General features: G+C 35.0%; 2 protein-coding genes across 2 annotated transcripts in view; one reads left to right on the forward strand and one right to left on the reverse strand.

Annotated features, from left to right (window-relative positions):
- The window catches only part of NAA20 (N-alpha-acetyltransferase 20, NatB catalytic subunit), a 51,956-nt gene that overhangs the window by 12,970 nt on the left and 12,253 nt on the right, over positions 1 to 26,733 (reverse strand). The window lies entirely within an intron of this gene.
- LOC127548442 (crooked neck-like protein 1) lies at positions 5,114 to 24,103 on the forward strand. The gene is made up of 14 exons (XM_051975859.1): positions 5,114 to 5,297; positions 6,848 to 7,000; positions 8,267 to 8,358; positions 8,550 to 8,708; positions 9,021 to 9,187; positions 11,972 to 12,150; positions 14,006 to 14,176; positions 17,690 to 17,881; positions 18,630 to 18,689; positions 19,713 to 19,793; positions 21,040 to 21,279; positions 21,961 to 22,062; positions 22,822 to 23,070; positions 23,480 to 24,103. Exons 1-14 carry the CDS (start codon positions 5,247 to 5,249, stop codon positions 23,645 to 23,647), a joined length of 2,064 nt encoding a protein of 687 aa, XP_051831819.1. The 5' UTR covers positions 5,114 to 5,246; the 3' UTR covers positions 23,648 to 24,103.

The following is a 26,733-nucleotide window of genomic DNA, read 5'->3' on the forward strand; positions in this document are numbered from 1 at the left end:
GGAACATAGATAAATCATGGGAGTTGAGGAAATGAATGGTCCGGGATTTGAGGGCACATGAACATATATTAAAGTTCTCAGTTTAAGGACAGGGTTTAGAATAGATTTTTTTGCAAGAACTTGGAAGATTTTGATGTAGGCACTGTACTTCCTGAGAATTCAGGGAGAATGATTTGTTAGCACTACCAGGATCAGTATAGCACCTGCCTAACTCAATCACAGATTGGGTCTCCAGGGAAGTGACTACCTTATATTACAATGTTTGTATTTGAACTTCTAGAATGAAAGTGCATGATCCCCCTACCACTTTATTTACCATTAACAGTCAATTAACAGTACATTCAAAGCAAAGAAATTTATTGAAATAGCTTAGTATAGCCAGTTGTAAACAAATATTTCTCCCCATAAACCTGGAGTATCCTATTCAAACCTACATTGTGTCTGTAAGAACAGAACCTGCAGGGTCAAAACCCTTAGTACCCCATTATCTCTGTCACATGTCCTTTCTTAATTTCATCAAATAAACTGGGAAGAGAAAGGGAAGGAACAATCATTTTATAAGAATTGATATGTGTCAAGCTAAGTATTTTTTTACAAATATTATTTCATTTTGTCAACAGCCCTGTGATAGAATAGATAGCTAATATTCTCCTCAGATTTACAGTTGAGGAAACTGGGGCAAACAGAAATTAAATGACTTGCTAATAATTTAAGAATCATTAAACTTCTGAAAAACAAATATTAAGCTTTTTTTAAAACCTGGTCACTATAATTGAAGAAATCATAAATGAACTTTTATAATCAGAGAACACAGCAAAAGCTAATCATCTTCTATAAGAAATCATCTAACAGTCATCTTCTACAAGAAACCCAAAAGGAATGCCTGAGCCAAAACCGAGTCCCATGTCAAAGAGAAAGTCCTATAAATATCCAGAAAGTATACAAGTAACTAACAGCAATAATTAGTATCTATCAATAGCCTCTAATATAAACAAGAGAACTTGAGATGAAATATTTCAAAAGGCAAAAATTGTGAATTTCAATAGATGATGATGTCCTCTGAAAAGTTGGATATAATTCTAAGAGAGATTGAGGGTGAGGTGGGGAAATAAACTTTTAATGGAAGAGAAACTTTCCAACATTTCTGATGAAAAGACCAGAGCTATCATGTTTTGCATGAATATATGTGGAGGAATAGAAGGAAGAGGAAGAGAATTTGAAAGTAAAAATTAAGTTAAAGTTAAAAATAACAGTCTTCCACCTTGGAATTCTGGAGACAATGCTATTTACCATAAGAAAGTTAAGTATGGCTCATGACTTGGTTTTCCTAAAGAGGAAAATAAAAAAGAGATACCCAATGCACCATGAATCAGCTTTTTATAGCATATAGGATATATTAGGATATAGACCTTGCAATGATATTGCTGGATCAAAGGGTATGTACCATTTTATATCCTTACTCTCCAGAATGGATGGATCAGTTCACAACTCCACCAACAGGTGTCCTAGTTTTCCCACATCCCCTCCAACAATCAACATTTTCCTTTTTTTTGTCATATTAGCTACTTTGATAGTGTAAGATGGAACTTCAGAGTTACTTTAATCTGCATTTCTCTGATCAGTTATGATTTAGAACATTTTAATGTGATGATAGCTTTGATTTCTTTCTTGAAAACTGCCTGTTCATATCCTTTGACCACTTGCCAACTAGGAAATGACTTGTGTTTTTAAAATTTGACTCTGTTTTCTATATATTTTCTCCCCATTTTAACCACAAGTATTTATTTCTGTATCATAGATTACAATTTTAATGAAACAATAAAGTATAACTGTGGGTTAAGACATTATGCAAGTCGTGAAGGACCTCCCACAGATCACAATAGAACAATTATTCCTTTTTATATAATTCCTATATTAAATCAGTTGAGCAGTAAACTTGATTCCCTCAGTTTGTATCTCTTCTACTCTACATCCGTCTTTTTCAACTGGCATTATGTCTTCAGGATAGGATCCTATGCACATCTTGACCAATCTTCTCATGCAAATAAGCAAGCAGGCAAAGAATTGGGGGAGGAAGGGAGGAAGCCAATTCAGGGCATATATAGAAATGAATCAATTCATGCAAGAGTTAGCATGAGAAAGTCTAATTCAAGGAAGACTTACTTAAGCTGACTTTGCCAGGTCTAGCAAAAAAAAAAAAAAAAAAGCTCTGGCTTTTTTCAAGGGCTTACAAAGCCGTCTCAGATTATGCTATTACAGCCAGACTTCCTTTCTGAACAATCAACACCTATGAGGAACTAGGAAACTAGTTAACCCAGAGGCTAATTTTGCAACTATACCACTAGGTGGTGCTAAGTAGCATGATGGGCCTAGAATCAGGAAACTCATTGCACAGAGTTCAAATCCAACTTCAGACACTTACTAGATGTGTGATTCTGGGCAAGTCCCTTAACCCTATTTGCCTCAGTTTCCTCATCTGTTAAATAAGATGGAGAAGGAAAAGGCAAACCACTCCAGTATCTTTGCCAAGAAAACCATAAATGAGGTCAGGAAGAGTCAGACATGACTGGAAAATGACTTTACAACTGTTCAATATAGTCATCTCTTTGGACCTGTAACATGATCTAGTTTTGAATTCCAGCATAGTCATTTGCAAGTGTCAATTTTATTTGTTTGTTTTTGCAAGTGACAATTTTAATGAGAATTTATGTGCAAAAGTAAGTACTGCTCCTGCTGTTGAGTGGTTCCATCATTCAGATCTTTCCTTTTATCATTATTTTCTATTGGTTGTAAGTGAATCAGAATTTTCATGTGTGCACAGAATGCCTTAACTGGCATTGATGATCTGATCTAAGCTCTGGAATCACTGGAGGTCTTCCAGGTTTACCATCCTCTTCTTTTATCCAGGATGACAAAGTATATGTATAGGTGGGTGATTTGACTCTGAGGAAAGCCAGTTTATTTATTTTATTCCTTCCTACAATAATGGACAGGTCAAAGAACCCATGGCTGAGACTGACTAGCTCCCCTGGAAGTGTTTGTGGATCAGTGACTAGGAAGGAGAGGAAGGAGAGAGAGAGAAGGAAGGCACAGGAATCAGGAACAGGAAAGGCTGGAAAATTAGAGATTTTTTTCATGATCTTCTCTGAAGTATTTATAAATATCTTTTGAAAACATTAAAAAACTTTAAATTTTGCTCAATATTCTGACATTTATTCTGAATTTTGAAAATGGTGCTATTAATTTTAGTTTCATTCCATTGGCTTTTACTCTTCATAGGAAAAGAAACTGTTTTTGTCTCCACTGCAGATTTTTCCTGTATTCGAGATGATTCATGCTGCTTTTTGTTTGTTGTCTCATATTGTGTAATTCCATTTTTACGGCTTAGTTGGAAAAATTTACATGCTTTGACCACACTTCATCATAAAACATTTTCCTGTTCATTGAAACAAAACATCATGTGCTCTTTCTGAGTAAACAGTACTGACCCAGATTCTTTTCCACAGTTGCAAAAATTCTGAATTTAAAAGAAGGAAACGGCTTCATACTTTACCCATTGTTATACTGTTTCTTTTGTTCAAATTATGTATCAGAGCTCTAAGTGTTTCAGCAAAAAATTATATTTTGTTAAATCCTAGATAAATTCCCTGGAAGGGAAACAAGGACAGATAGATGCTATGAAATGTGAAATTAGTCTGGCAATTGTAAAATAAAAATATCACTTTTGATTTTCACATGTGATCTCAAGCCTAAAAAAAGGTAAAAGACTATGTTCAGTTATGCTAAGCAAGATACAAGGACTATTTATGAGAAAATCAAAAGGTACTGATGGCATCCTGATACATTTTGGCAAATATTAGCCACCTCCCAAGGTTATCAGGATCTAATGAGATAATATATCTAAAAGCACTTAATATAGTACCTAAAACATAGTAGGTGCTTAATGATGACATCTTAGGTTTACTCGATGGGGCTGGCAGAGAGAACTTGAATTACTGATAAAATTTACTCCCTAAGGCAAGAAAGGGCACTGATGGGGATCAATTTTATCATATAGTCCCACCTTACTGTGTCCAATCAGAAATCTAAGTTATGAAGCTTCATTGGACACTAGCTGTATGCATCTGGACAAGTCACTTAAGTTTACCTCAGTTTCTTCATCTGTTATATGAGCTGGAGAAGAAAATGGCAAATCGAAAAAAACACAAAAAACCCCAAAGTGGCCACAAAGAGTCGGACATGACTGAAACGACAATTGTCACAAAGCCCTGATGCCAAAAAAGGTACTTCACCATATATTAATCTACCACAAAGTTGATTGGAATATATTCCATTTACCAAAGGGATAAATGTGGTGCTTGTTTTCCAGAGGAGAAAAACCCTGCTTTTAAAATAACTAATAAAGTTTTCAAACTTTCGTGGAGTCGGGAAAGGCTGGATTTAAATCCTACCTCAGACACCTAACCAGCTGTGAAATTCTGGCAAGTCACTTAACCTCACTATCCTCAACTCAACTCAAACAAGTCCCCAACTGTAAAGTAGGGATTACAGCATCTGATTTGCATAATTGTAGGATCAAATGGAATATCTGTAAAGCACTTAGCACCGGTCTTTGCACACAGAAGGTGCTATAAAAATGTTTAATTCCCTTTCATTTTCCTTACTCTCCCCACTTCCAGGTCAAAACAAAGGCAGAAGTAAGTGATTGAGACTACTAGACCCACAATGCAACACGGCTCAGACGCCAATCGCGAGTGGATGTGGTTCCAGAGTGGGGTTATTTTGCCTTCACGGCATGGTAATCTATGCTTTTCTCCTCTTCCCGGGAGGCGGCGGGTCTCTGTTTCAGGTTTCAGAGCAAGACAACTTTTACGTGAATTACTTTTAAAGTTTCTCCCAGACACCCAAATCCCTTGGCCCTAAATCAGGAAGAGCACACCATACTTAGAATACGTGCAAACACTCCGCTTCCCAGAGCTTGTTTAACTTGACTCACCCCAGCTACAGTTCTCAGTGCTCTAACTCCACGACGGACGCAGAACGCCGGTTACTACAGAAACGGCGTCCCTTCCGTCACGTGGTGGCTAAATGTAAAGGGTCACGTCTAGATGACGACAGTTCCGTTTCTGGTTCCGGCTTGGAGTTGCCTGGTCCGAATAGAGTCGCCACAGTTTCGGGGAGCTTAAAGAGCACCACATAAGAATTGGAGCCGGTTTTGAAGGGTTCGCGGGAACATCCACGCAAATATGGCAGCCTCCACTGCGGCCGGAAAGCAGCGGATCCCCAAAGTGGCTAAGGTAGGGGTGACACTATGAGGGGGAGGGGACAAGGAAAAGCTATTGATGGTGTCTTGTAGTCCCTGTTCCTGGTTGTGTAGTATCGTCCTTCCCGGGAAGGGAATAGGAAGAAAGCATCTGTAAATCGGGACCCTCTGGAAACTGGGATTACGGAGGCAGCGCGCCCCCAACGCAGCAAACCTTTTTTAGTTTCCATCTTCAGGAAGAACCTTGTCCGGGGGCTTTACTACGTGTAAAGTCATTTTATAGCAATACTTCGTTCGTTGAGCGTCAACATCATTTTATTATTATTATTAAATGTTTCTCTTTGCTTGTAACCACGAAAAATTTGTAATTACTAATCATCTAATGAAAGAACCTATATATTTGCCCAGTACTTGCAGCCCCATGCTATGAGTCCACTCTTCAAATGCCAAAGAACTTCTTTGGATTTATTGATTTTGCATGTGTGCAAACTCCAGTAAGTCAATTCTTTGGTACAACGACATCACTTTTATCTAGTAATATTCTTTTGTGGAGGGAGGGATAAGCATGTAAACAGGAAATATATGATGGCCTTTAGGATCTAGTCTTATTTCCATAATGCCACTTCTTTAAAATCACAAATACAGATATTTAAAGCAGCTTTTAGGTCTAAACATTACAAAAAAAATGAATCAAGTTCTTTTCCCCTGTGTTGCTCTTGCAAACGGTGAAACTACACAAAACAGTTGTTCTCCTTATCTTAACAAGAAAGCTGATAATTTCTATTCAGTGATCTTATTCTTCTCCCTCAACTTCAGGATATAGATACCATCTATCTATATTGATTTAACTTAATGTTAAAATTATTCAATTATAAATTTGTAATAATGATCTATTATTTAAAATATCTATTATTGAAAGCTTATCTTTCAAATGTATTTCCTTTCAACTTATAGTTTGCAAAATGGTTTCATATCATTATGTTATTTCATTCTCACACTGCAGGTAGTATGGACATTATCATCATCACTTTACAACTAAAGGAAATATAGATCCTGCTAAAGGCCACATAGCAAGTGGCAAAGAAGTGTTTCAATTCACATCTTTGATTCCTGTTTTAAATATGGCTTTATACATAAGTATATGTTTCAGACTATTTAATTCATTTATAACTCTAAGAGTAATGAGTCCTATCAGTAAAGGTTTTTTATAAATTTGACTAAAATGTGATATATATTTTTAAAGACAAAATATCACATGAAAATTACATTCAAAGTATTGCCTCCAGGATCAGATTTTATTTTTATCCTAAGCCACAAGTATATATTACTACTCATTTTACTGCTAACTTTCCCTTAAGATAAAACTAAGGTAGAAGCAGTAAAGCATTATATATAATTTCATAAAGAAGTGAAAACAATCTCCTAAATATAGGGTATCTTGTAATATAGTCCAAAAATGTATGTATACATACATACTCATATCATTTACATAATTATTTGAATTTTCTGTAGAGTGAATTTATTTGAAATTATTTGTATAATGAAAAATGCATAAACCAAAGATAGATCTATTTTATTTTTAAGGTGAAAAACAAAGCGCCTGCTGAAATACAAATCACAGCTGAACAGCTTTTAAGGGAAGCTAAAGAAAGAGAGCTTGAGCTTCTTCCACCACCTCCTCAACAGAAGATCACAGATGAAGAAGAATTAAATGATTATAAACTAAGAAAAAGAAAGGTAAATTTAAAAAATACATATTTCAATTCTTCCAGAGGAATGCAATAAAGATTGTTAACTAAGAGTTTGATAAGTTTCTGGGCATTGTGATTAGAGAGACTAAAATAGAGATTGTTAATAGCCAAGATTGTTAATAGCCAGCATATAAGATTTACAACTACTTTCCTTATTAAATTCTTGTGAAATAGATAATACAAAACAATGGAGAAGGGCATAGGCATTTATTAAGATATACCTATGTACCAGTCTCTGAACTGAGCATTTTACAAATATTATCTCATTTGATCTTCACACGAAGCCTGGGAGAGAGATACTCTTACTCTCTCCATTTTTCAGTTGTAGAAACTTAGAGATTAAGTGACTTACGCGGGTTCACAAAGCTAGTAACTATCTGAGGATAAATTTGAACTTGGATCTTTCTGATTCTAGACCCAGCACTTAAACTACTGTACTACCTAGCTCTCAGTATTATCCTCATATTACTGATGAAGATACTGAAACTCTTTGAAACCTTAAGTGACTTAATCAGAATCACATAGCTAAGACTGACCTTAAAACCAGTGATTTTTTCTGGCACTAATGAACTTCAATCATCTATAGCTTCTGAAGATACTAATTTTGTCATAATTATTAGCTAATTGAATTTTGTCTATATAAGTAATATCATCTTGTTTCTTCTGTTATACAACTAAAATAAATTCATTGTGACAAAGGAATGAGATTGTAATAATAATTTTTTCAAATGTTAAGAATCTAAATAATATTGGTAACTACAGAGAGGATGTGCTAATTAGAATGTGGTGCTTATTCAAAAAGAAGTTCTGTGGACTCTGCCTTCTTGAAATCCACCAGAAGTTTGTTTGGTCTTATTTATTAAATGCTAAGGTTTTATGAATTATCTTCCTTAATTTGAATGTTTTTGCTGTCATCTTTGTAATAATTTTTTAACAAATAATTACTTAAGTGTGTGCCAGATAGACTCTGTTTAGGTATTACCATGATTACATTTTATAAGCATTAAGATTTTCAAAGCACTGTTAATGATTGCAGATACAATAATTGCATCTCCCTGATGGCATTTAGTTTAATAAGAATTTTTTCAAAGTACCTCCCTCTTTTCATAGATTACTTCATCTGTAGAAGTTTTAGAATGTGATGTCTGTGAATTAAATTTAAATGAATTATTTTTGTTAGTCAAAAAATTGAACCAAACTATTTCCCTTTTAATTGGTTTTATTTGGGTTGACTCTTTTCTCTTTCCTCCAGACTTTTGAGGACAATATAAGGAAGAATAGAACTGTGATTAGCAACTGGATAAAATATGCACAATGGGAAGAGAGTTTAAAGGAAATTCAAAGGTAAATCTAATATGTTTAAGAACATCATTTCATATGTGGTAATGAAATAAGCTAGCAGGTTTAAAAAATTTTGGTTGTACAAGTACAGTATTATACGTCTGCTTTAGTCAGGTGAACATTTCAATTGAATTATGTTATTTCAGGTAGTTACCTAAAATACATTTTTCCCCTAAAAAAATGTTACCTTGCAGAGCCCGTTCTATATACGAGCGTGCCTTGGATGTCGACTATCGAAATATCACTCTCTGGCTAAAATATGCAGAAATGGAGATGAAAAATCGCCAAGTAAATCATGCCCGAAATATCTGGGATCGAGCCATCACTACTCTTCCCCGGGTCAACCAGTTCTGGTAAGGTTATGATAGTATGATTTGTATATAGCTTACTAGATTAACAAACTTATTTCACTTTTATATGAAAGAACTTATTGAAACACAGATTTTTAACAACCTACATTTCAAATGTTTGATCTTTTCTGGAAGAGGATATTTGATTGTTTCTTATTTAATTGAGATAGTATTGTTTTATTTAATCTTTTGGACAATAAACCTTAGGTCCCCCTCACATTAAAAACACAAATAAATGAATAAATGATCTCCAAGGTTTATTTTTTCTTAAATAATTTTGACTCCAGAGATTATCTTGGAATGATTTTGTTATAGGTATAAATACACTTATATGGAGGAGATGTTGGGAAATATTGCTGGAGGCCGGCAGGTTTTTGAACGCTGGATGGAATGGCAACCTGAGGAACAAGCCTGGCATTCCTATATCAACTTCGAACTGAGATATAAAGAGGTGGATCGAGCACGTAGCATTTATGAAAGATATATCCTTTGAAAAATTTTTGTTCTTTAAAAAATTATTATCTATGTCACATATCCCTTAGGTAGTCACCTGCTTATACTTAAATAGCATTTATTTTCTGGATAAGCAATTTAAGAATATAGATTTTATGTACTTTGCAGCCTATATGCTTTTAGCATATGGTGCTCTTTTAAGCCAAAGAGAAAACATTTCTGAGTAATTCTTGGTGATATTTTCAAGATATTCATTTTATTTCTATTTGTCCTTTTTTATAACAATTAATTGTTTAATCATTGGCAAAACATTTTTCTTAAGGTAACTCTTTAAAACAGGTAGTAATATAGTAGTATCACTATCTTTTTGTCCTCTTAACAAATAAGGAAACAAGCTTATAAAAAGAGTGACTTTCCTTAGGTGTTCTAGTTATTAAGTGGCAGAGCTAGGATTTGAATATTCAACTTGAAGATCATGCTTTTGATTGTATCATCAGCTATTCTGCTTTAAACAGAAGATATAGTCTCTTTTTAAGCACTTTTCTTTGATTCATATTTGTTGTAAATAGAATGAATCCATTCTGTCAGTCATTCTTGGTCATCATCTTTGATTACATTTAAGTTTAATGATAAATCTGTGGTAGGTTTTTCCCCATGAAGGAATTTCTGCTTTTTTAAAATTTAATACTTTTTATTTTCCAGTTACATGAAAACAATTTTTAACATTTGTTTTTAAAATCTGAATTCCAGATTCTCTCCCCCCACCCCATTGAGGAGTATGCAAGTATGAAGTTATGCAAAATATTTCCATAAAAGTCATATTGTAAAAGAAAACAGATTCCCATTCCCCTCCCTCCAAAAAAAAAAAAACAAACAAAAACAAAACCTCTAAAGTACAAAAAAAAGTATGCATCAATCTGTATTCAGACACAATCAATTTTCTCTGGGTATGGATAGCATTCCTTTGGTAAATCCTTCAGAGTAGTTTTGGATCATTATATTGCTGAGAATAGCAGTCATTCACAACTGATCATCACACAGCATTGCTATTACTTTATAAAGTAATTTATAGTAGATTTCACTTTGCTTGAGCTAATGGATGACTTTTCTAATTTTTTTTTTTTTGAGAGCTTCCTGCTTATTATTTCTTATGCAGTAATAATATCTGTCATAATGACATACTATAATTTATTCAGCCATTCTCCAATTAATGGACATCCCTCAAATTCCAATTCTTTTCAATGAGAAAAGAGATCCTATAAATATTTTTTTGTGCATGTAAGTCTTTTTCCTTTTTTAAAAAATCTCTTTTGGGATTTATGTCTAGTACAAGTATTATTAGATCAAAGGACATTAATGATTTTATAGCCCTTTAGGCATAGTTCATATCTTTTGATCATTTGGGGAATTTGATTTAGTTCCATATACATTTTTCCCCCTGAGGCAGTTGGGGTTACGTGATTTGTCCAGGATCACACAGCTAGGAAGTGTTAAGAGTCTGAGGCCAGATTTGAACTCAGATCCTTCCATATGCATTTGAGAAATGAGAAATAAGTCTCTTCACTAGAGAGACTTAAACCAGAAATTTTTAACCTAAAGTCCATGAAATTAAAAAAAAAATTGAAAATTGTATTTTAATATAAAAGTTGTGGAATACTTTGTCTTTTACTCAGGGCATTAAAAAATATTTTGGGGGGAGTCTATCCATAGCTTTTTTCTATTGCAAATGCAAGGAAAGGAGTAGGGCAATCCTTGTCCAAAAAAAAAAAAAACAAACAAAAACAAAACCTCTAAAGTACAAAAAAAAGTATGCATCAATCTGTATTCAGACACAATCAATTTTCTCTGGGTATGGATAGCATTCCTTTGGTAAATCCTTCAGAGTAGTTTTGGATCATTATATTGCTGAGAATAGCAGTCATTCACAACTGATCATCACACAGCATTGCTATTACTTTATAAAGTAATTTATAGTAGATTTCACTTTGCTTGAGCTAATGGATGACTTTTCTAATTTTTTTTTTTGAGAGCTTCCTGCTTATTATTTCTTATGCAGTAATAATATCTGTCATAATGACATACTATAATTTATTCAGCCATTCTCCAATTAATGGACATCCCTCAAATTCCAATTCTTTTCAATGAGAAAAGAGATCCTATAAATATTTTTTTGTGCATGTAAGTCTTTTTCCTTTTTTAAAAAATCTCTTTTGGGATTTATGTCTAGTACAAGTATTATTAGATCAAAGGACATTAATGATTTTATAGCCCTTTAGGCATAGTTCATATCTTTTGATCATTTGGGGAATTTGATTTAGTTCCATATACATTTTTCCCCCTGAGGCAGTTGGGGTTACGTGATTTGTCCAGGATCACACAGCTAGGAAGTGTTAAGAGTCTGAGGCCAGATTTGAACTCAGATCCTTCCATATGCATTTGAGAAATGAGAAATAAGTCTCTTCACTAGAGAGACTTAAACCAGAAATTTTTAACCTAAAGTCCATGAAATTAAAAAAAAAAATTGAAAATTGTATTTTAATATAAAAGTTGTGGAATACTTTGTCTTTTACTCAGGGCATTAAAAAATATTTTGGGGGGAGTCTATCCATAGCTTTTTTCTATTGCAAATGCAAGGAAAGGAGTAGGGCAATCCTTGTCCAAAAAAAAAAAAATTAAAAACATTAAGAAACCATGTTCTAAGAGTGAATTGGTCATTTATAACTTTTGGTTATTTCCTTTGGGCTCTTCTAACGATTAGACTTGCAAAAATTTCCATCACTATACAAGCTAGTGTTTCCTTAATTCCCCTGTACTTGTCCTTGTGCACCCTGATGTAAAGAATTGGATCAAGTATGCTCGCTTTGAAGAAAAACATGGCTACTGTGCTCATGCAAGGAAAGTATATGAAAGAGCTGTGGAATTCTTTGGAGATGAGCATATGGATGAACATCTCTATGTAGCCTTTGCAAAGTTTGAAGAAAATCAGAAAGAAGTAAGTATATTTTCAATTTCTGTATATTATACAGAAAGACTTTTATAAGATTACTATACATACAAAATAGATGTCCATTTTGTATTATTTTACCTTTTTTAGAAATTATTTAATCAGGCATAAAGTCAGGATCTCTCCACTGCAGAAAGGGGAGTAATTTAGACAGTAAGAGATAGAAGAAATTAGAGGGGGAAATAATTATTGAGGTCTGGGTTATAAAGGAAAGACTTAAGCTGGGCCTTTGAAGCAAAGAAATGGAGACACTCAGATTAAACAAAGGCACCAAGGTAAGATTGAACACCGAAGTGCTTAGACCTAGATTGGAGCATTCATGAAGGGCAATAATAAAATTTAACTCTTGAAAAAGTAGGTTGGTGACAGTAAAAGGCTTGAACGCTAGGTTAAGAAGTTTGTACATCAGTCAGTAAAAATTTGGGGTGTATTCAAGGTTTTGTGTAAGCTCCCACCAAGGGGTTACTGATTGCCTACTTAATAATCTTCCCCACATAGACATGGAGAGGAGACCAACATTAAGGTGCCAAACAGCCTTTCTTTATTGGTGTTCTCAGCAGGGTTTAGCAGGAAGCAAGAGCAAGTGTATGTATGTCTCTGTGGCTCTCTCCCTCTCCTTCTCCCTCTCCCTCTCCCTCCTCTCTCCTCCTTTCTCTCTTCCCCTCTCTCCCCACTTCTCTCTCTCCCTCTCCCCTCCTCTCTCCCCCTCCTCCCCTCTCTCTTCTCTTCTCTCTTCCTCCCCCCCTCTCTCTCCTTGCCTCCCTCCTCTCTTCCCCTCCCCTCTCTCTCTCTCTCTCTCCCCTCCTCTCTCTCTCTCTCTCCCCCTCTCTCCCCTTTTCTCTCCCCTCCTCTCTTTCTCTCCCTCTCTCTCCCTTCTCCTTTCTTCAGCTCTCTCCCCCCCTTTTTCTCCTCCCCTCTCTTCCCCCCTTCTCTTCTCTCCCCTCCTCTCTCCCCTCCTCTCTCTCTCTCTTTCCCTTTCCCCCCCTCTCTTCTCCTCCTCTCTCTCTTTCCCTCTCTCTCTCTCTCTCCATCCCTGAATCTCTGTACTTCTCTCTGCATTCTTCTCTTTGCCTGTGGCAGAGCTGGCCATTTATATTTACTCTCCTCTGGGATTGCCCTGTGCCTAGCCCACTCAGCACTGTGTAGGTGGATCCACAGAAGGGAGACACTTGGAGTTAGTGCTGCTTCCTAAGAAAAGATCTAACACCTGTAAGACACAATCTCCTGCCTCAGAGGCCAAGCCTCTTTTTACCTCCTGGGTCCACCCTACCAGCTGACATGGCATACATGGTAATTCTCAGAAGGAAAGTCCCTAACAGTTTTGACTGATACTGCAAAGAGGTGATTTAATCTGGCAGCAAACTCTCACTGAAATCTTAGCTCTGATGGCTGGTGGAAATGTGATTGTGTTAAAGATTGTGCTATTAAAAGCACGAATTCTTACAGATGCTACTGAGTTGGAAGGACTTCAGATTTGAGCCTGTTAATCTTGTATGCCTGTCTTCTAAGAATCAGTCGAGCTAAATTTAGTGGCTTATCATCCAGAAATCTCACTTCCACCATCAGTTGGCGATTGTTTTCTTGGCTGTAACAACTCATGAAAACTGTCTAGGTTTTTAGAGGCAGTAGGTGGATCTGTGTATGTCATGGGTGAAAGCTTTCCAACAGAGTTATTGAAGAAAAGAATCTTGCATCAATAAGTAATTTTGATCATGTTCTATCCTCAGCATTGAAATAGTATTGAAAAATTGTGTCTTGTAAATTTTTAAAGTTCTTTTAAATGAGATAAGAAATAATTATTAAACTATATTAGCATTTGTATTGAAGCTTTTGTTTTTTATAGTTTGAAAGGGTACGAGTGATCTATAAATATGCCCTGGACAGGATTTCAAAGCAGGAAGCCCAAGAACTCTTTAAAAATTACACAATCTTTGAAAAGAAATTTGGGGATAGACGAGGTATTGAAGACATCATTGTCAGCAAACGGAGATTTCAATATGAAGAGGAGGTGAAGGTGAGTGAACCTGTAGTAATATCTTCCCTGTTCTTTTCCCAGGCAGCAGAATACTATTGAAGGAAGTCATGAAATTTTTGGGATTGGGTTGATGTCTATTTCATGCTGTCTACTGAGTGTATTCTTGCTAGTCTATAACAATGTTTTTACTTGTTTCATATTGATCTTCTTTCATGTTCACCTTAGCAAGTGTTCAAAACTTCTGTTCATAATCCTTTTATTCTACCTCATCTAATCAATAGTTTTAAGTCCTTTGGAAGAGAGTTCTCAACAATTTCCTCATCAAAACTTCAAAACCTCCTGTTCCACCTCAAACCTCTACCATTAGAAGATTTTGAAGACATCCTCTTTGTCAAAGCAAAGACTGATGTTTCATCGCTCCCTTTCTGCAGTATCCAACAAATAAATTACTTTCTTCTGTACTCAAAAAACAGTTTAATGGTCTCAGAGAACTGTTATGGGCCAGAACTTGAAACAAGGTGCTAAGCTAGTGGTATTAATAGAGACAATAGTTATCTAATTTAGCATGCTTCAGTACGATTGATTTAATCCTATAAGGAGATGTTATGGGGCAGAACTTGAAACAAGGTACTAAGTGGAATTGAAGAGACAATGGTTAAATCTAGTTTAGCATTAATTTAATCCTACAACAAATGTTGGTTTCCTAGTGATATAATAATTGGTGTATACTCAGTGTGGGGTATATAAGTTAGAAGTTCTCAGGGCCAGAAGGACAAGCACACTAGCAGCTTTTGGAGGCTGAGACAGATTCATTCCATCTTCCACCTTTGTTGGAAGCTAAAGCACAAATCCTTGCAAGTCTGGGAGATTCAGAAGCCAGAGAAAGCAGGCAGGAGCTTAAGCTCTCGGAACCAAGGAGAGAGAGGGGGGCCTCTAAGAAAGCTAACCATGCCCCAGGAAAGGAGATAAGACTTGGAAAGAGATAATAAAGGCTTTGGACTTTAATACCTGGCTGCATTTGGGGTGATTACTGAACTGAAACTAAGGCTGCCTCCAGAGACCCCAAGGAAATTTCAAGAGAGAATGTTACAGAGAACAAGTGATTCTTTCCTGTCAACAGAGACTTTTAAGTGCATGATATTATTATGAAACATAGTCGCTATATCCACTGATTCTGTTTAACTCTTGGAAGGGAAAATTCAATTGTGGAATGTGAGTTGATGACATTTTATAGATAAGTGATGTAAAAGCAAAATGGCACTAATAAAACTTGTTAAAGAAATTTAGAAAGTCATAGTTAGCAGTATCTGAAAAAGACCTGAGTATTTTTGTGTATTACAAACTCAGTATAAGTTAAGTATTATGCAGTAGGTAGAAACCAAAAAAAGGCTAACAGGATCTTGGGCCATGTTTAGAGAAGCATCATTTTTAGGAATAAAAAGGCATTTAAAATAGAAACACTGATATTTGTCCCCAGATCATATCTAGACTTTTGTATTAGTTTCTGGGAACCCCAGTTTAGGGGTTTCCAGTTTAGGCAACTTTCTTCCCTGTTCTAGCATCTAAAAGTTAAATACTCTATAGAGGATGGCAACCAGGGTAGTGAAGAACCTTGAATCCATGCTAAGGGAGGATTGCTTGAAATCTCAGAGAAGAGAAACTCAAAAAGTGGTCATGTGGCCTAGTCAGGCCTTTGAAGGACTTTCATGTCCCTTTCAAGGGATTAGGCTTGATATATTTTCTCCCATATGGTAAGTATAAGAGCAAAGAATAGAATTTATGCTCATGAAAAAATATCAATTACTGTTCATTAAACTAAGTTGAATAGGGGAATGTTCTTTTCTCCTCACTTAGAGGTCTTTAGGCAGAGACTAGATGACCACTTTTCACATGTTTTAGTGGAAATTCTTTTTTGGATTTGTGTTGGACTTAATAGCTCCTAAATTCTTTTCCTTCCAAATCTGAAATTCTGTTAATTTCCTCATAGTGTATTGTAATGTTCTTGATTGGTTTTCTGGAGGTCTCTGAGGCAGCCTTCTTTTCAGTAAACTAATCACCACAAGAATAGCTAGGTGTTAAAGTCCAAAATTTTTATTGTCTCCTTGCCTGGGGCTGGGCAGCTTTCTGGAGAGCCTTTCAGAACTGCCATGTCCTCAGTGGGGTAAATGCAGGAGGCCAGCCACCAAGGTGGTGTGAGATGAAATGAATCTGTCTCTTAAGTTCGAGGACTTGTGCTTCAGACTTCAGCCACCACTAAGGTGGACCATGGAATGATCTGTCTCTCAGTCCTGCTGTCTCTCAATCTGCTGGCTGTTATGTACTCTATTACATTATCATAGATGTGAATCTTGTAGAACTATATTAAGTACTAAGTACATGTACTGAATTAGAAAATTGTTAATCATGCTACATTAGATAGCCATTGTCTCATCAATTCCACTGACTTAACATCTTGTAAGAATTCTTGTTTCAGAGTTCTGGCCCATTATAGTGTGTTACTTCTTATTTAAAATAACAAAGCCAAAAAAAAAAAAAAAATACATGTAAACCCTGACTTGGGCCCTGGCTTTGCCATTCATGGGGTCTGTGATATTAGGTCTCTGCTTTAACCTTTATTTATTAAATCTCTCAGGAGTTTTCTAAGAAAAAAGTCAGAAGTGTTCTGAAAGCCTTGGAAATACTATGTAAATTCTAATTGTTAAGATCATGTTGCCTAGATAAGCTTGAAAATCCCTCACCATACGAATCCAACCATTCTAGAGAACTATGCCCAAACAGATCATAAAGGAGGAACAGGGACCCCCATGTGCAAAAATGTTTGTGGCAATCCTTTTTGTAGTGGCTAGAAACTGGAAATTGAATGCATGCCCAACAATTGGAGAATGGCTGAATAAATTGTGATATATGAATGTTATGGAATATTATTGTTCTGTAAGAAACGACCAGGAGATCATTATACACTTCAACAATTCAACAACACTATATGATGATCAATACTGATGGATGTGGCTCATTTCAACAATGAGATGATCCAAATCAGTTTCAATTGTTAAGTAGAAGAGAACCAGTTACACCTAGCGAAATGAGTGTATATGGGAAATGAGTGTATATTGCAACATAGCATTTCCACTCTATCTGTTATTGTTTGCTCACATTTTTATTTTCCTTCTCAGGTTATTTTTACATTCTTTCTAAATCCAATTTTTCTTGTATATAACTGTATAAATATGTATACTGTATTAATATAACTATATAATATAACTTATCTATAACTGTATAAATATGTATACATATATTGTATTTAACATATACTTTAACATATTTAACATGTATTGGACTGCCTGCCATTTAGGAGAGGGAGTGGGGGGAAGGAAAGAAAAAGTTGGAACAGAAGATTTCTCAGGGGTCAATGTTGAAAAATTACTCATGTTTTATCAATAAAAAGCTATAATTTTAAAAAAAAGAAAAGAAAAGAAAATCCTTCACCACTCCCTCTCCTCTTATTAGGTAGCATGTATTTATGATAGATTATGAAATTGATTTTCTTTTTAGGCCAATCCACACAATTACGACGCCTGGTTTGATTATTTGCGATTGGTGGAAAGTGATGCAGAACCAGACACTGTGCGGGAGGTATACGAAAGAGCCATTGCCAACGTGCCCCCTATCCAAGAGAAGAGGCACTGGAAGCGCTATATCTACCTCTGGATCAATTATGCACTTTATGAAGAGTTGGAGGCAAAGGTAAAAGGAACAGGAAGAATTGCATAGAAGGAATGCATGGCTTCTGATCTCCCCAGGGTTCCGCTTGGCTGAACCTCCTTCAAACTGGAGAATAAAGCTCTAGTTGCCAGGAAGCTCATACTATATGTAAGATATAGTGACCTTCAAGTTTGTGATTAATTTCATATTTATCATATAGTATTTCAAAAACTTCCTGTTTGCAGAACACACAAAGGTTCTTTTCTCTTGAGCTATAGAGTGATACCACTTGATTTATTCATCTTAAGATGAATAAATCAACCTAAATATTTTTTGTTTAATTATATATAGTTCTCTTGAACTTTCTTGTAAATTTCTATTTCAAATGCATCTCAGGTGATATTATGCAAGAAAAGTTATTTGTTTGATTTATCTGGGCTAGGGGTGGAGGAGAGGGAAGATGGAGGTGGTAGAAGTTTGTATTCTGATGATCTGAGCAAAAAATTATGTGTGTATGTACATGTGTACATATGTGTATACTTAAATGTACATTTTATTGTTGATCATAGAATACTGAAGAGTTTTATTTCTGCTGATAAGGAAAAAAGCTCTTCAAAGAAACTCAGGTAGTTTATTTTATTTTTTTTATCATAAATGAAGTCAGTTTTTGAAAACATAGACATCTGAAAATAGTTTAGGTTTGGATTGTATACTTTAATTAGAATTACTAAAATCTGCTGCAAAAAGATGATTAATATTTTTTCTGAAACTTTCTATTATTTGTTTATAGGATCCAGAGAGGACCAGACAAGTATATCAAGCTTGTTTGAAATTGATTCCTCACAAAAAGGTATCATTCTTCCAGCTTCATCATTTCTCTTCTTTCTCCTCTGAGCTTGAGTACCTTTCAGGGTTCTGTTTTAGTGCTCTAATCATTTTTCCCTTGACATTCTTATTCATTCCTGTGGCTTCAATTAGCTGATGAGTCACAAATCTTCATAGTTTCCCTCTAACCAATACCTATATCTTATCACAGTCCTCAAAAACTACAGTGGCTTCTCATGGCCACTGTATTAAAGTACACTTGATATTCAAGGAATTTTGTATTCTGGCTTTGACCAACTTTTCTAGCCTGATTTCATCCTACTTCTCGGCGATTTATATTCAAGCTAAACTTTATACTGCTGTACCCGCTTACTGAGCTGTTCTCTCTTACCCATTTTCACTTACTTACACATACCATGTTGCTTCACATCTTTATCTTTTGAATTCCTTCCTTATTTGCTACATCCAGCAACACTGCTTTATTATTGGTCTTCACATGGCTCTCCAACTCGCCACTTCTTCTTGACTTTCTTCAATACTCAGTTCATACCCCACCTTTAAGAGGCCTTTCCTGGTCTACTCCACGGCTAATGCCTTTCCTCTGAGATTACCCCTGTCTATTTTATATTTCTTGCATGTTCATAGTTGTTTACATGTTGAGTGTCCCTTTAGAGTATGAGCTCCTTGACAGCAAGAATTTATGTGTTTGCATTCTTTGTATCCCCAGTGCTGCTTGGCACTTAGTAGGTGCATTAATAAATGCTTGGGGACAGACAGATTGAAGAGAGGTTTAGTATGAATCAGTATAGGGAGTACCCCCCACCCCCCACTGATGAGATTATAGCACTTTGGAATATTAAAGTAGCAAATACTACTACTGTGTCTTAGTGCAATTGATTGTAATCAAAGTACCTCACCATCTTTAGTTCCAAGAGATTTATTTCAGAGGAACAAGAATTTTTTATTTTCAAAATTATGTACTTCTTTCATGAATAATTTTAATTTACAGTCTTCTAACCTAGAGGTTTTTTGTGCTTTTGTTTTTCAGTTCACTTTTGCGAAAATATGGCTACTGTATGCCCAATTTGAAATAAGACAAAAAAATCTACCATTTGCTAGAAGAGCTTTGGTAAGTTAGAAGATTGGTGCATGACAAATCTTTCATGTTTCACAATCAGACTTAATCATAGCGACCACAAATAATTCAGAAAACCCAGAAAGCAAAGTTTTATCTTCAGTAGTTAAATAAAATAAATGCTATTGCCTGTCCCCCTGTTCATTAATACAAATGAACCTTCTATTTCAACTGAAAAAAAAAAGTTAATTTATACTCATACTGCCGTTATCAAAAACCAATTATTCCTTGGTATAAGCTTCATTCTCTGAATGTAGTTTATGAATATGTGCGTATATCTTCCCTACCAGCAGGTAGCTCTTTTTCTAATAGGTTGGCTTTTTTACTGAAGTATTTGAAAGCTATTTTTATAGTTTCCTAATTTTAAATTAAGAAAAAATGGTTTGTTTCTTGCATTTAATTATCATTTAGTTATAGAAAATTTTATACTTCAGCTATCAATGAGTAAACTACAGATTACTAGTCAAAACAACAAAACACATTAGACTTTGGAGTTAGAAAAACCAGTTGTAGTTCAGGCTTTTCTCCTAACTCCTTCTATGAGTTTAAATAATATTGCACCTCAGCTTCTTACCTAATCCTATGAAAATTGCTTCTCTCTTTGGCACTCTTTGCAAGGCAAATTGATTGTAAGTGTAGGTTAAGTTCAGTTAAGATACATTTTGGATTCATTATATTATGCACTAGGAGCCAAGTGGCACAGTGGAGAGAGCAGCAGATTTGGAGTCAGGACGACTTGAGTTCAAATGTAGCCTCACTCACTTGACACTTAACTAACTGTGTGACCTGGGCAAGTCACTTAACCTGACTGTCTCACCAAAAAATAAATAATAAAAACTATATTATAACCATGCACTTAAACAGAAGAAATTTGGAATAAACCATTTATGAACAACTCCTTATTCAGTCTTAGCTTCTTATCTTATTTCTGAAATTAAAAAGTTTACAGCATGAAAGTAAAACTACCTGTTCGCTAGGAAAGAATTTAGGAATGATCATAATATAATCAGAATAAATCAGAATTTCTATCCAAATGAATGATTGTTTTCCTTGGGTACTTGTTAAACCTGCTATCAGAGGCTGGCCTGATAAGTTTTTTATGCCATGGAACAAGAAAATAGTTTACGTTGCTTACTGACAACACTTGTTTCATCCAGAATAGTTCCTAGGACATACAGACCCTTGTTGTGCAGTAGCAAGAGACTTTTAAGTAGTCATTCTACTTTATTTTATTTTCTAGGGAACCTCTATTGGCAAGTGTCCCAAAAACAAATTGTTTAAAGTCTACATTGAATTGGAATTGCAACTTCGAGAATTTGACCGGTGCCGAAAGCTTTATGAAAAGTTCCTGGAATTTGCACCAGAAAATTGTACATCATGGATCAAATTTGCTGAATTAGAGACAATTCTTGGAGATATTGAGAGAGCCCGCGCAATATATGAGTTGGCTATTAGCCAGCCACGTTTAGACATGCCAGAGGTGAAGAACTTAAATTATATCTTGGGCATTTCCTTAGCATTACTTAGTACTAAAAATATTATTGATGTTTAGATATGTGTATGGGAACGAAATTGAAATCTAATTGGATAGCTCCAATTTTTTAACCAGAACTCTACTGTTCTTGGGGATTCACATAACAGATGATAAAAAAGTTTCAAAAGTATTTACCTTGGGGCAGCTAGGTGGTGTAGTGGAGAGAGCACTGGCCCTGAAGTCAGGAGGCCCTGACTTGAAGTCTGGCCTTAGACACTTCTTAGTTATGTGGCCTTGGGCAAGTCACTTAACCCCAATTGCCTCAGCAAAAAATTAAAATCAAAGTATTTACCCTCTTTTCTTGAAGGAGAGGTTCTGATTCCTCATATCAAAAGGAGGAAAAGGCATAAATCCCTTAGCTTGACCCAGAATTTCTTTGTTCTAGTGAACTAAATCATTTTGAGTTGAGAGAGATGCAAAAATGAATATTCATATTTGTCAGTTTTACTCTGTCAAGCTTTTGTGTGTGTGTGTGTGTGTATAGTTAGTAAACGTGTATAGGTTGTGTCTATTCAATTATTAATGATCTTACAATATATGAAGAGAGAGGTCTCAATGATATTTTAGTTGTTTTTTTTTTTTTTTTCCCAATTTAAACACTGAGAGATATTTAGTTACTTTATTTAGGTGCTCTGGAAATCATACATTGATTTTGAAATTGAACAAGAAGAATCTGAAAAAACAAGAAGTCTTTACAGAAGACTGCTGCAACGAACACAACATGTTAAGGTATGTGCATGTTTTTTATAATCACTTCATCTTTTTGCTTTCCAATAATCTTTAAGTTAAAAAAAATTTTAATCTTCAGTTGAAAGTTTTGTTACTTGTATAAAGAACCAGAATGCTTTTAAGGACATCAGGTATAGTCCAAGTGCCTTTGAAATTTTAACTTTATCAAGTAGGTTGTTGAGACCTATGAAAAATAACATTGAGCTAAAAGAAAATTAGAAAGTCATTGCAGCTTTATTAAGGTTGGAGAACAGAAAAATGTTTCCAGAGAAATAGTGAATCAGTTCATTTGAGTTTATGTTTCTTCTTCTTCTGCTTCTATTCATGTATAATTTTTGTTTTCATTGGGTTAGTACTTGAACCTGGGGGAGTTGTATTTTTATATTGTAACAAATAGGCATCGCGAAGCAAAATCAGTTCCCACATTGACCATCTAAAAATGTATGTTTCTTGCATATTGAGTCTTATCACTTCTGTCAAGAAATAGGTAGCAACAGCATTATAAAGACAGACAACTTTGAAAAGACTTTAAAAAATGCTGATGAATTTATGTAATTTGACTTTTTTGGGTCACTGCTGTAGATTCTTGTCATTTTATCATTTCTACTACTACATGGGAAATTGTTGGGGTTTTCCAGGTAGAGCTGATTGAAAATTAAGTAGGAGGAAGGCCATTGTTAACATTTGTTTTGTATGGAATTTTGTCTTGAATGATTGCATTTATCTACTTAATTTGATTCTGTAATGGTGTTTTTCTAGGTATGGATCAGTTTTGCCCAGTTTGAACTCTCTGCAGGAAATGAAGAAAGTTTAACTAAATGCAGACAAATATATGAAGAAGCCAACAAAACTATGAGAAACTGTGAAGAGAAGGAAGAAAGACTCATGTTACTAGAATCCTGGCGAAATTTTGAAGATGAATTTGGGACAGAATCTCATAAAGAGAGAGTGGACAAACTCATGCCAGAGAAAGTTAAGAAGAGAAGAAAAGTACAGGCAGAAGATGGGGTAAGAATTAGAAATCTAGGGTTGCTACCAATTTGATATAAAAATAAATTGATATGCACATACCTTTGGATTTCCCTTTTAATATTTACAGGTTTAAATCCAGGCAACATGAACTTAAATTTGATTTGCATACAATAGGCACTTAATAAATGCTTATTGAATTGGATATTGGGATTATGTAGATTGTGATTTTGGATTTTTGATAAATATAAATTCTCACATGCTTAGAATTTTTTCCCCACTTATAAACCACATTCTCTCTCCCAAATTTTAGGCAATTAACAGTCATTTTTCCTTTACCAAAAAATGAATTAGAATGGGTCCATGCATGGGAAAGAAACTTAAACTGGCTGAAAGTTAAATGTTTAAGATATATCTATTCAGTCTTCTTTATTTTCTCTCTTCATAGTCTGATGCTGGCTGGGAAGAGTACTATGACTATATCTTTCCAGAAGATGCCGCAAACCAGCCCAATCTCAAACTGCTGGCGATGGCCAAACTTTGGAAGAAACAGCAGCAAGAAAAGGATGCTGCAGAGCAAGACCCAGACAAAGACATGGATGAGAGTGAATCTTGACTTTTTCTATGTTGTTCCATTTTTGTTATTTTTATAAATTCCTACTCTACAATTATTGTGACTTAGGAGACTTTTGTGCAGTATTTTTTATCATTGTTAACCTTGTACCTTTGCTATGTTATACCTTTAAAAATGTTGCTAAGTTAGCATTGAGAAGACTGTAAATAAAGGACATAAAATTTCTTTTTTATAACAGATTTATCTGTTTTGATAATATTTAGTGACTTTTCAAAATACAGAATTTTAAAAATATCTTAGATTGGATTGATTATATAACTATAAGGCAATTTTCAAATGTCATCTTCTCAAGTAATAACCATTAAGTTTACTTTTTCTATACTTTTCCTGAGAAAGAACTAGTCTGTCATTTTTAACATATACAGTGTGGGCTATGAGAAATTGAGTGTATTCAGATTATTATAAACATTAAATACTAATAAACATTTGTAAAAAGTATCCAACTTCCACTGAACTGTTTTTATAGGTAGTATGACAGTGGATAGAATGCTATAATTGGAGTTAGAAAAGCGTCAGTGCGGATACTTGTATGTTGTATACTAGGAAAATCACTTGACTTTCAATGTCTGTTTCCCCATCTATAAAATGGGAATGATAATAGCACTTATCTTTCAGAAAATATATACAGAATGCCCTGCATATCTTAAAAAGCTATGTGAGTTATTAGAGTTAATTTAGAAAATTATGGAAAATACAGACAACTTTGAAGAGAGCCTAAATAGATTGTCAGGTAAAAAATTTAATAGTGGACAGACCTGAATTTAAGAAGAGCAGAAGATGAAACTATTATCTCCTAGTCCTTATAAATGCCATATTAAGTGTACCTTTTATACATGAGATGTGAAACTTTAGCGAAAGCATGAGGACTACATTTAGAGTTCATCTCATCACCTCTCCAGATACATAATAGCTATGTGATTCTGGTCAAATTATTTAACTAGTTTCCTCATCAGAAAAATGGGGGTAACAATATTTACAAGGCTTTACATATCTTAAAAGCACTACATTGATTTTTGCTATTTCTTAAGGTGATACATATTAAAGAATGCTTAAATTAATAATACTTTCAACTTCAAATTCTCAAAAGAAATATAAATGTGCTCTAGGTGCAGTGGCCAGAACACCAGCCCTGAAGTCAGGAGAACCTGAATACAAGTCTGACCTCAGACACTTAACACTTCACTCTGGGCAAGTCACTTACCCCATTGCCTCAGGGGGAAAAAAAAATGTGTGAGAGTGTATATGTATGTATCAGCAGTTACTGAGATGTCAACTATTTCTTTCAGTCTGTGTTATATACCAGGAAAAGGATTTATTCTAATTGTAATATACCATAGGACAACCATAGGGTTGTCCAGGCAAGAATACAAACATCAAACATCCGTGATCAGAAAATGCTTAATACCAAAATTCATGGATGCTGTTTGTTGGACGTGACGCTGTCAAAACTAAAACATCAACAGATAGAATGAGATCAATCCATGGGTGCCAATTTTTTTCTTATTTTTCATTTTTATCAGAGTCCTGGGTATAAAAACAAAGGAAGGCAGAATTGACCAACATAGTCTTTGCCCTAAGGAACTTTGTGACTTAATGGAAAGATACATGTAAAAACATTTAAGATTGGTAAAGTAGGGGCAGCTGGTTGGTATAGTGGATGGAACACCAGCCCTGAATTCAGATCTGGCCTCAAATGCTTCATACTTCCTGTGACCCTGAGCAGCTCACAGTTGCCTAAGCAAAAAAAAAAAAAAATTAGTAAAGTAGAAGGAAGGTAACCTTTGAATGGGAGGACTCTAAGCAGAAGATAGGATTTGAATGGCAACTTGAAAGAAGCCAGGAATGTGAGATGAGAGAGGCCTTTCAGGCATTTGAAACAATCAGTAAAAAAGACATGGAAAAGGAGATTGTGTGTCCTGTGTCCTAGGCACAAATGGCAATTTTTTAAAGCCTTAAGGTGGGTAAGTAGTAAAAAGAGCAGCTCTTCTACTTTACTGGTAACAGTTTCTGAAATAGTATCTGAGGAGGAAGTAAAATAGTCTTTTGGCACCAAATTTAGTATTCTAAACACTTGTCAAATGTGATTAATATAAATTTAAAATTAACACAAAATTAGCAATATAAGATTTATCAAACACTTCACAACATAATCATTTTATCCTTACAACAAATCTGGGAGATAGACAGGTGCTATTATAATCTCCATTTTATAGTTAAGGAAACATCACTGATTAAGTAATCTACACTAGTCATGGAGCTACTAATAGAGTAGATTTGAACTTGTCTTTCTGACTACAGGTCTAGCATCTAGCTGATGGTATGAAATCTTAAATCAGCCACATTAACTCTTTTAAATGAGATAACTAACGTCTACCCCACCAAACATTTGAGGATAGAGGTTATTGGGTTGAACCATAGATTCTTGTAACTCATCTTAGCCATTGTTAGAATTCAAGACCAGAATGACAACATTTAAATAAATTTAAGAAAATTTAATATGAGGCCTGGGAATGGGACAGTAAAGCCAGCTTCAAGGTTAATATGTAAAACATGTAAGTTCAGGACTCACCTATGACATATACCAGCTGTATTATCATAGACAAGTCATCCTGTGTTTCATCACTAAGAATGACAGATTGCTTTGATGAAGGTTGTTTCCACAATAGGAATTCATACTAATGAAATAGGCATTCCTTTCCAAAATTGACATTTAGCTCAAGGATAAGGAATGTTTTATTTTCCCTGGAATGGTATCTTGCATTCTAGTAGTAACATAATGCATAATTATTGATTTCAGACAATTGTGATATAAAACAATGTGATGGGATCCGAAAACCAAACTTTTCCATTTACTAAGCTGTATGACCTTGGGCAAGTCCTGTATCTCCTTTGAGCCTCATCTAGAAGAAAACATTTTCACTATCTCACAGAATTGTGGCTCAGGTTCAAAAAAAGTCATCTTCCAGAGTTCAAATTTGGTCTTTGGATACTTAACTAGCTGTGTGATCCTGGGCAAATCACTTACCCCGTTTGCCTGTTTTTTCACTTGCAACATGAGCTGGAGAAGG

This window comes from Antechinus flavipes, chromosome 2 (assembly GCF_016432865.1).
Source record: "Antechinus flavipes isolate AdamAnt ecotype Samford, QLD, Australia chromosome 2, AdamAnt_v2, whole genome shotgun sequence".
Classification (NCBI taxonomy): domain Eukaryota; kingdom Metazoa; phylum Chordata; class Mammalia; order Dasyuromorphia; family Dasyuridae; genus Antechinus; species Antechinus flavipes.

What these genes read in the sequence shown, in the direction of transcription:
- LOC127548442 (XM_051975859.1), top strand. Translation starts at nt 5,247, where the DNA reads ATGGCAGCCTCCACTGCGGCCGGAAAGCAGCGGATCCCCAAAGTGGCT. An exon ending in ACGTAGCATTTATGAAAGAT is followed by an intron (nt 9,188 to 11,971) that starts ATATCCTTTGAA and finishes ATTCCCCTGTAC; the next exon opens with TTGTCCTTGTGCACCCTGAT. An exon ending in AATATGAAGAGGAGGTGAAG is followed by an intron (nt 14,177 to 17,689) that starts GTGAGTGAACCT and finishes TTTTCTTTTTAG; the next exon opens with GCCAATCCACACAATTACGA.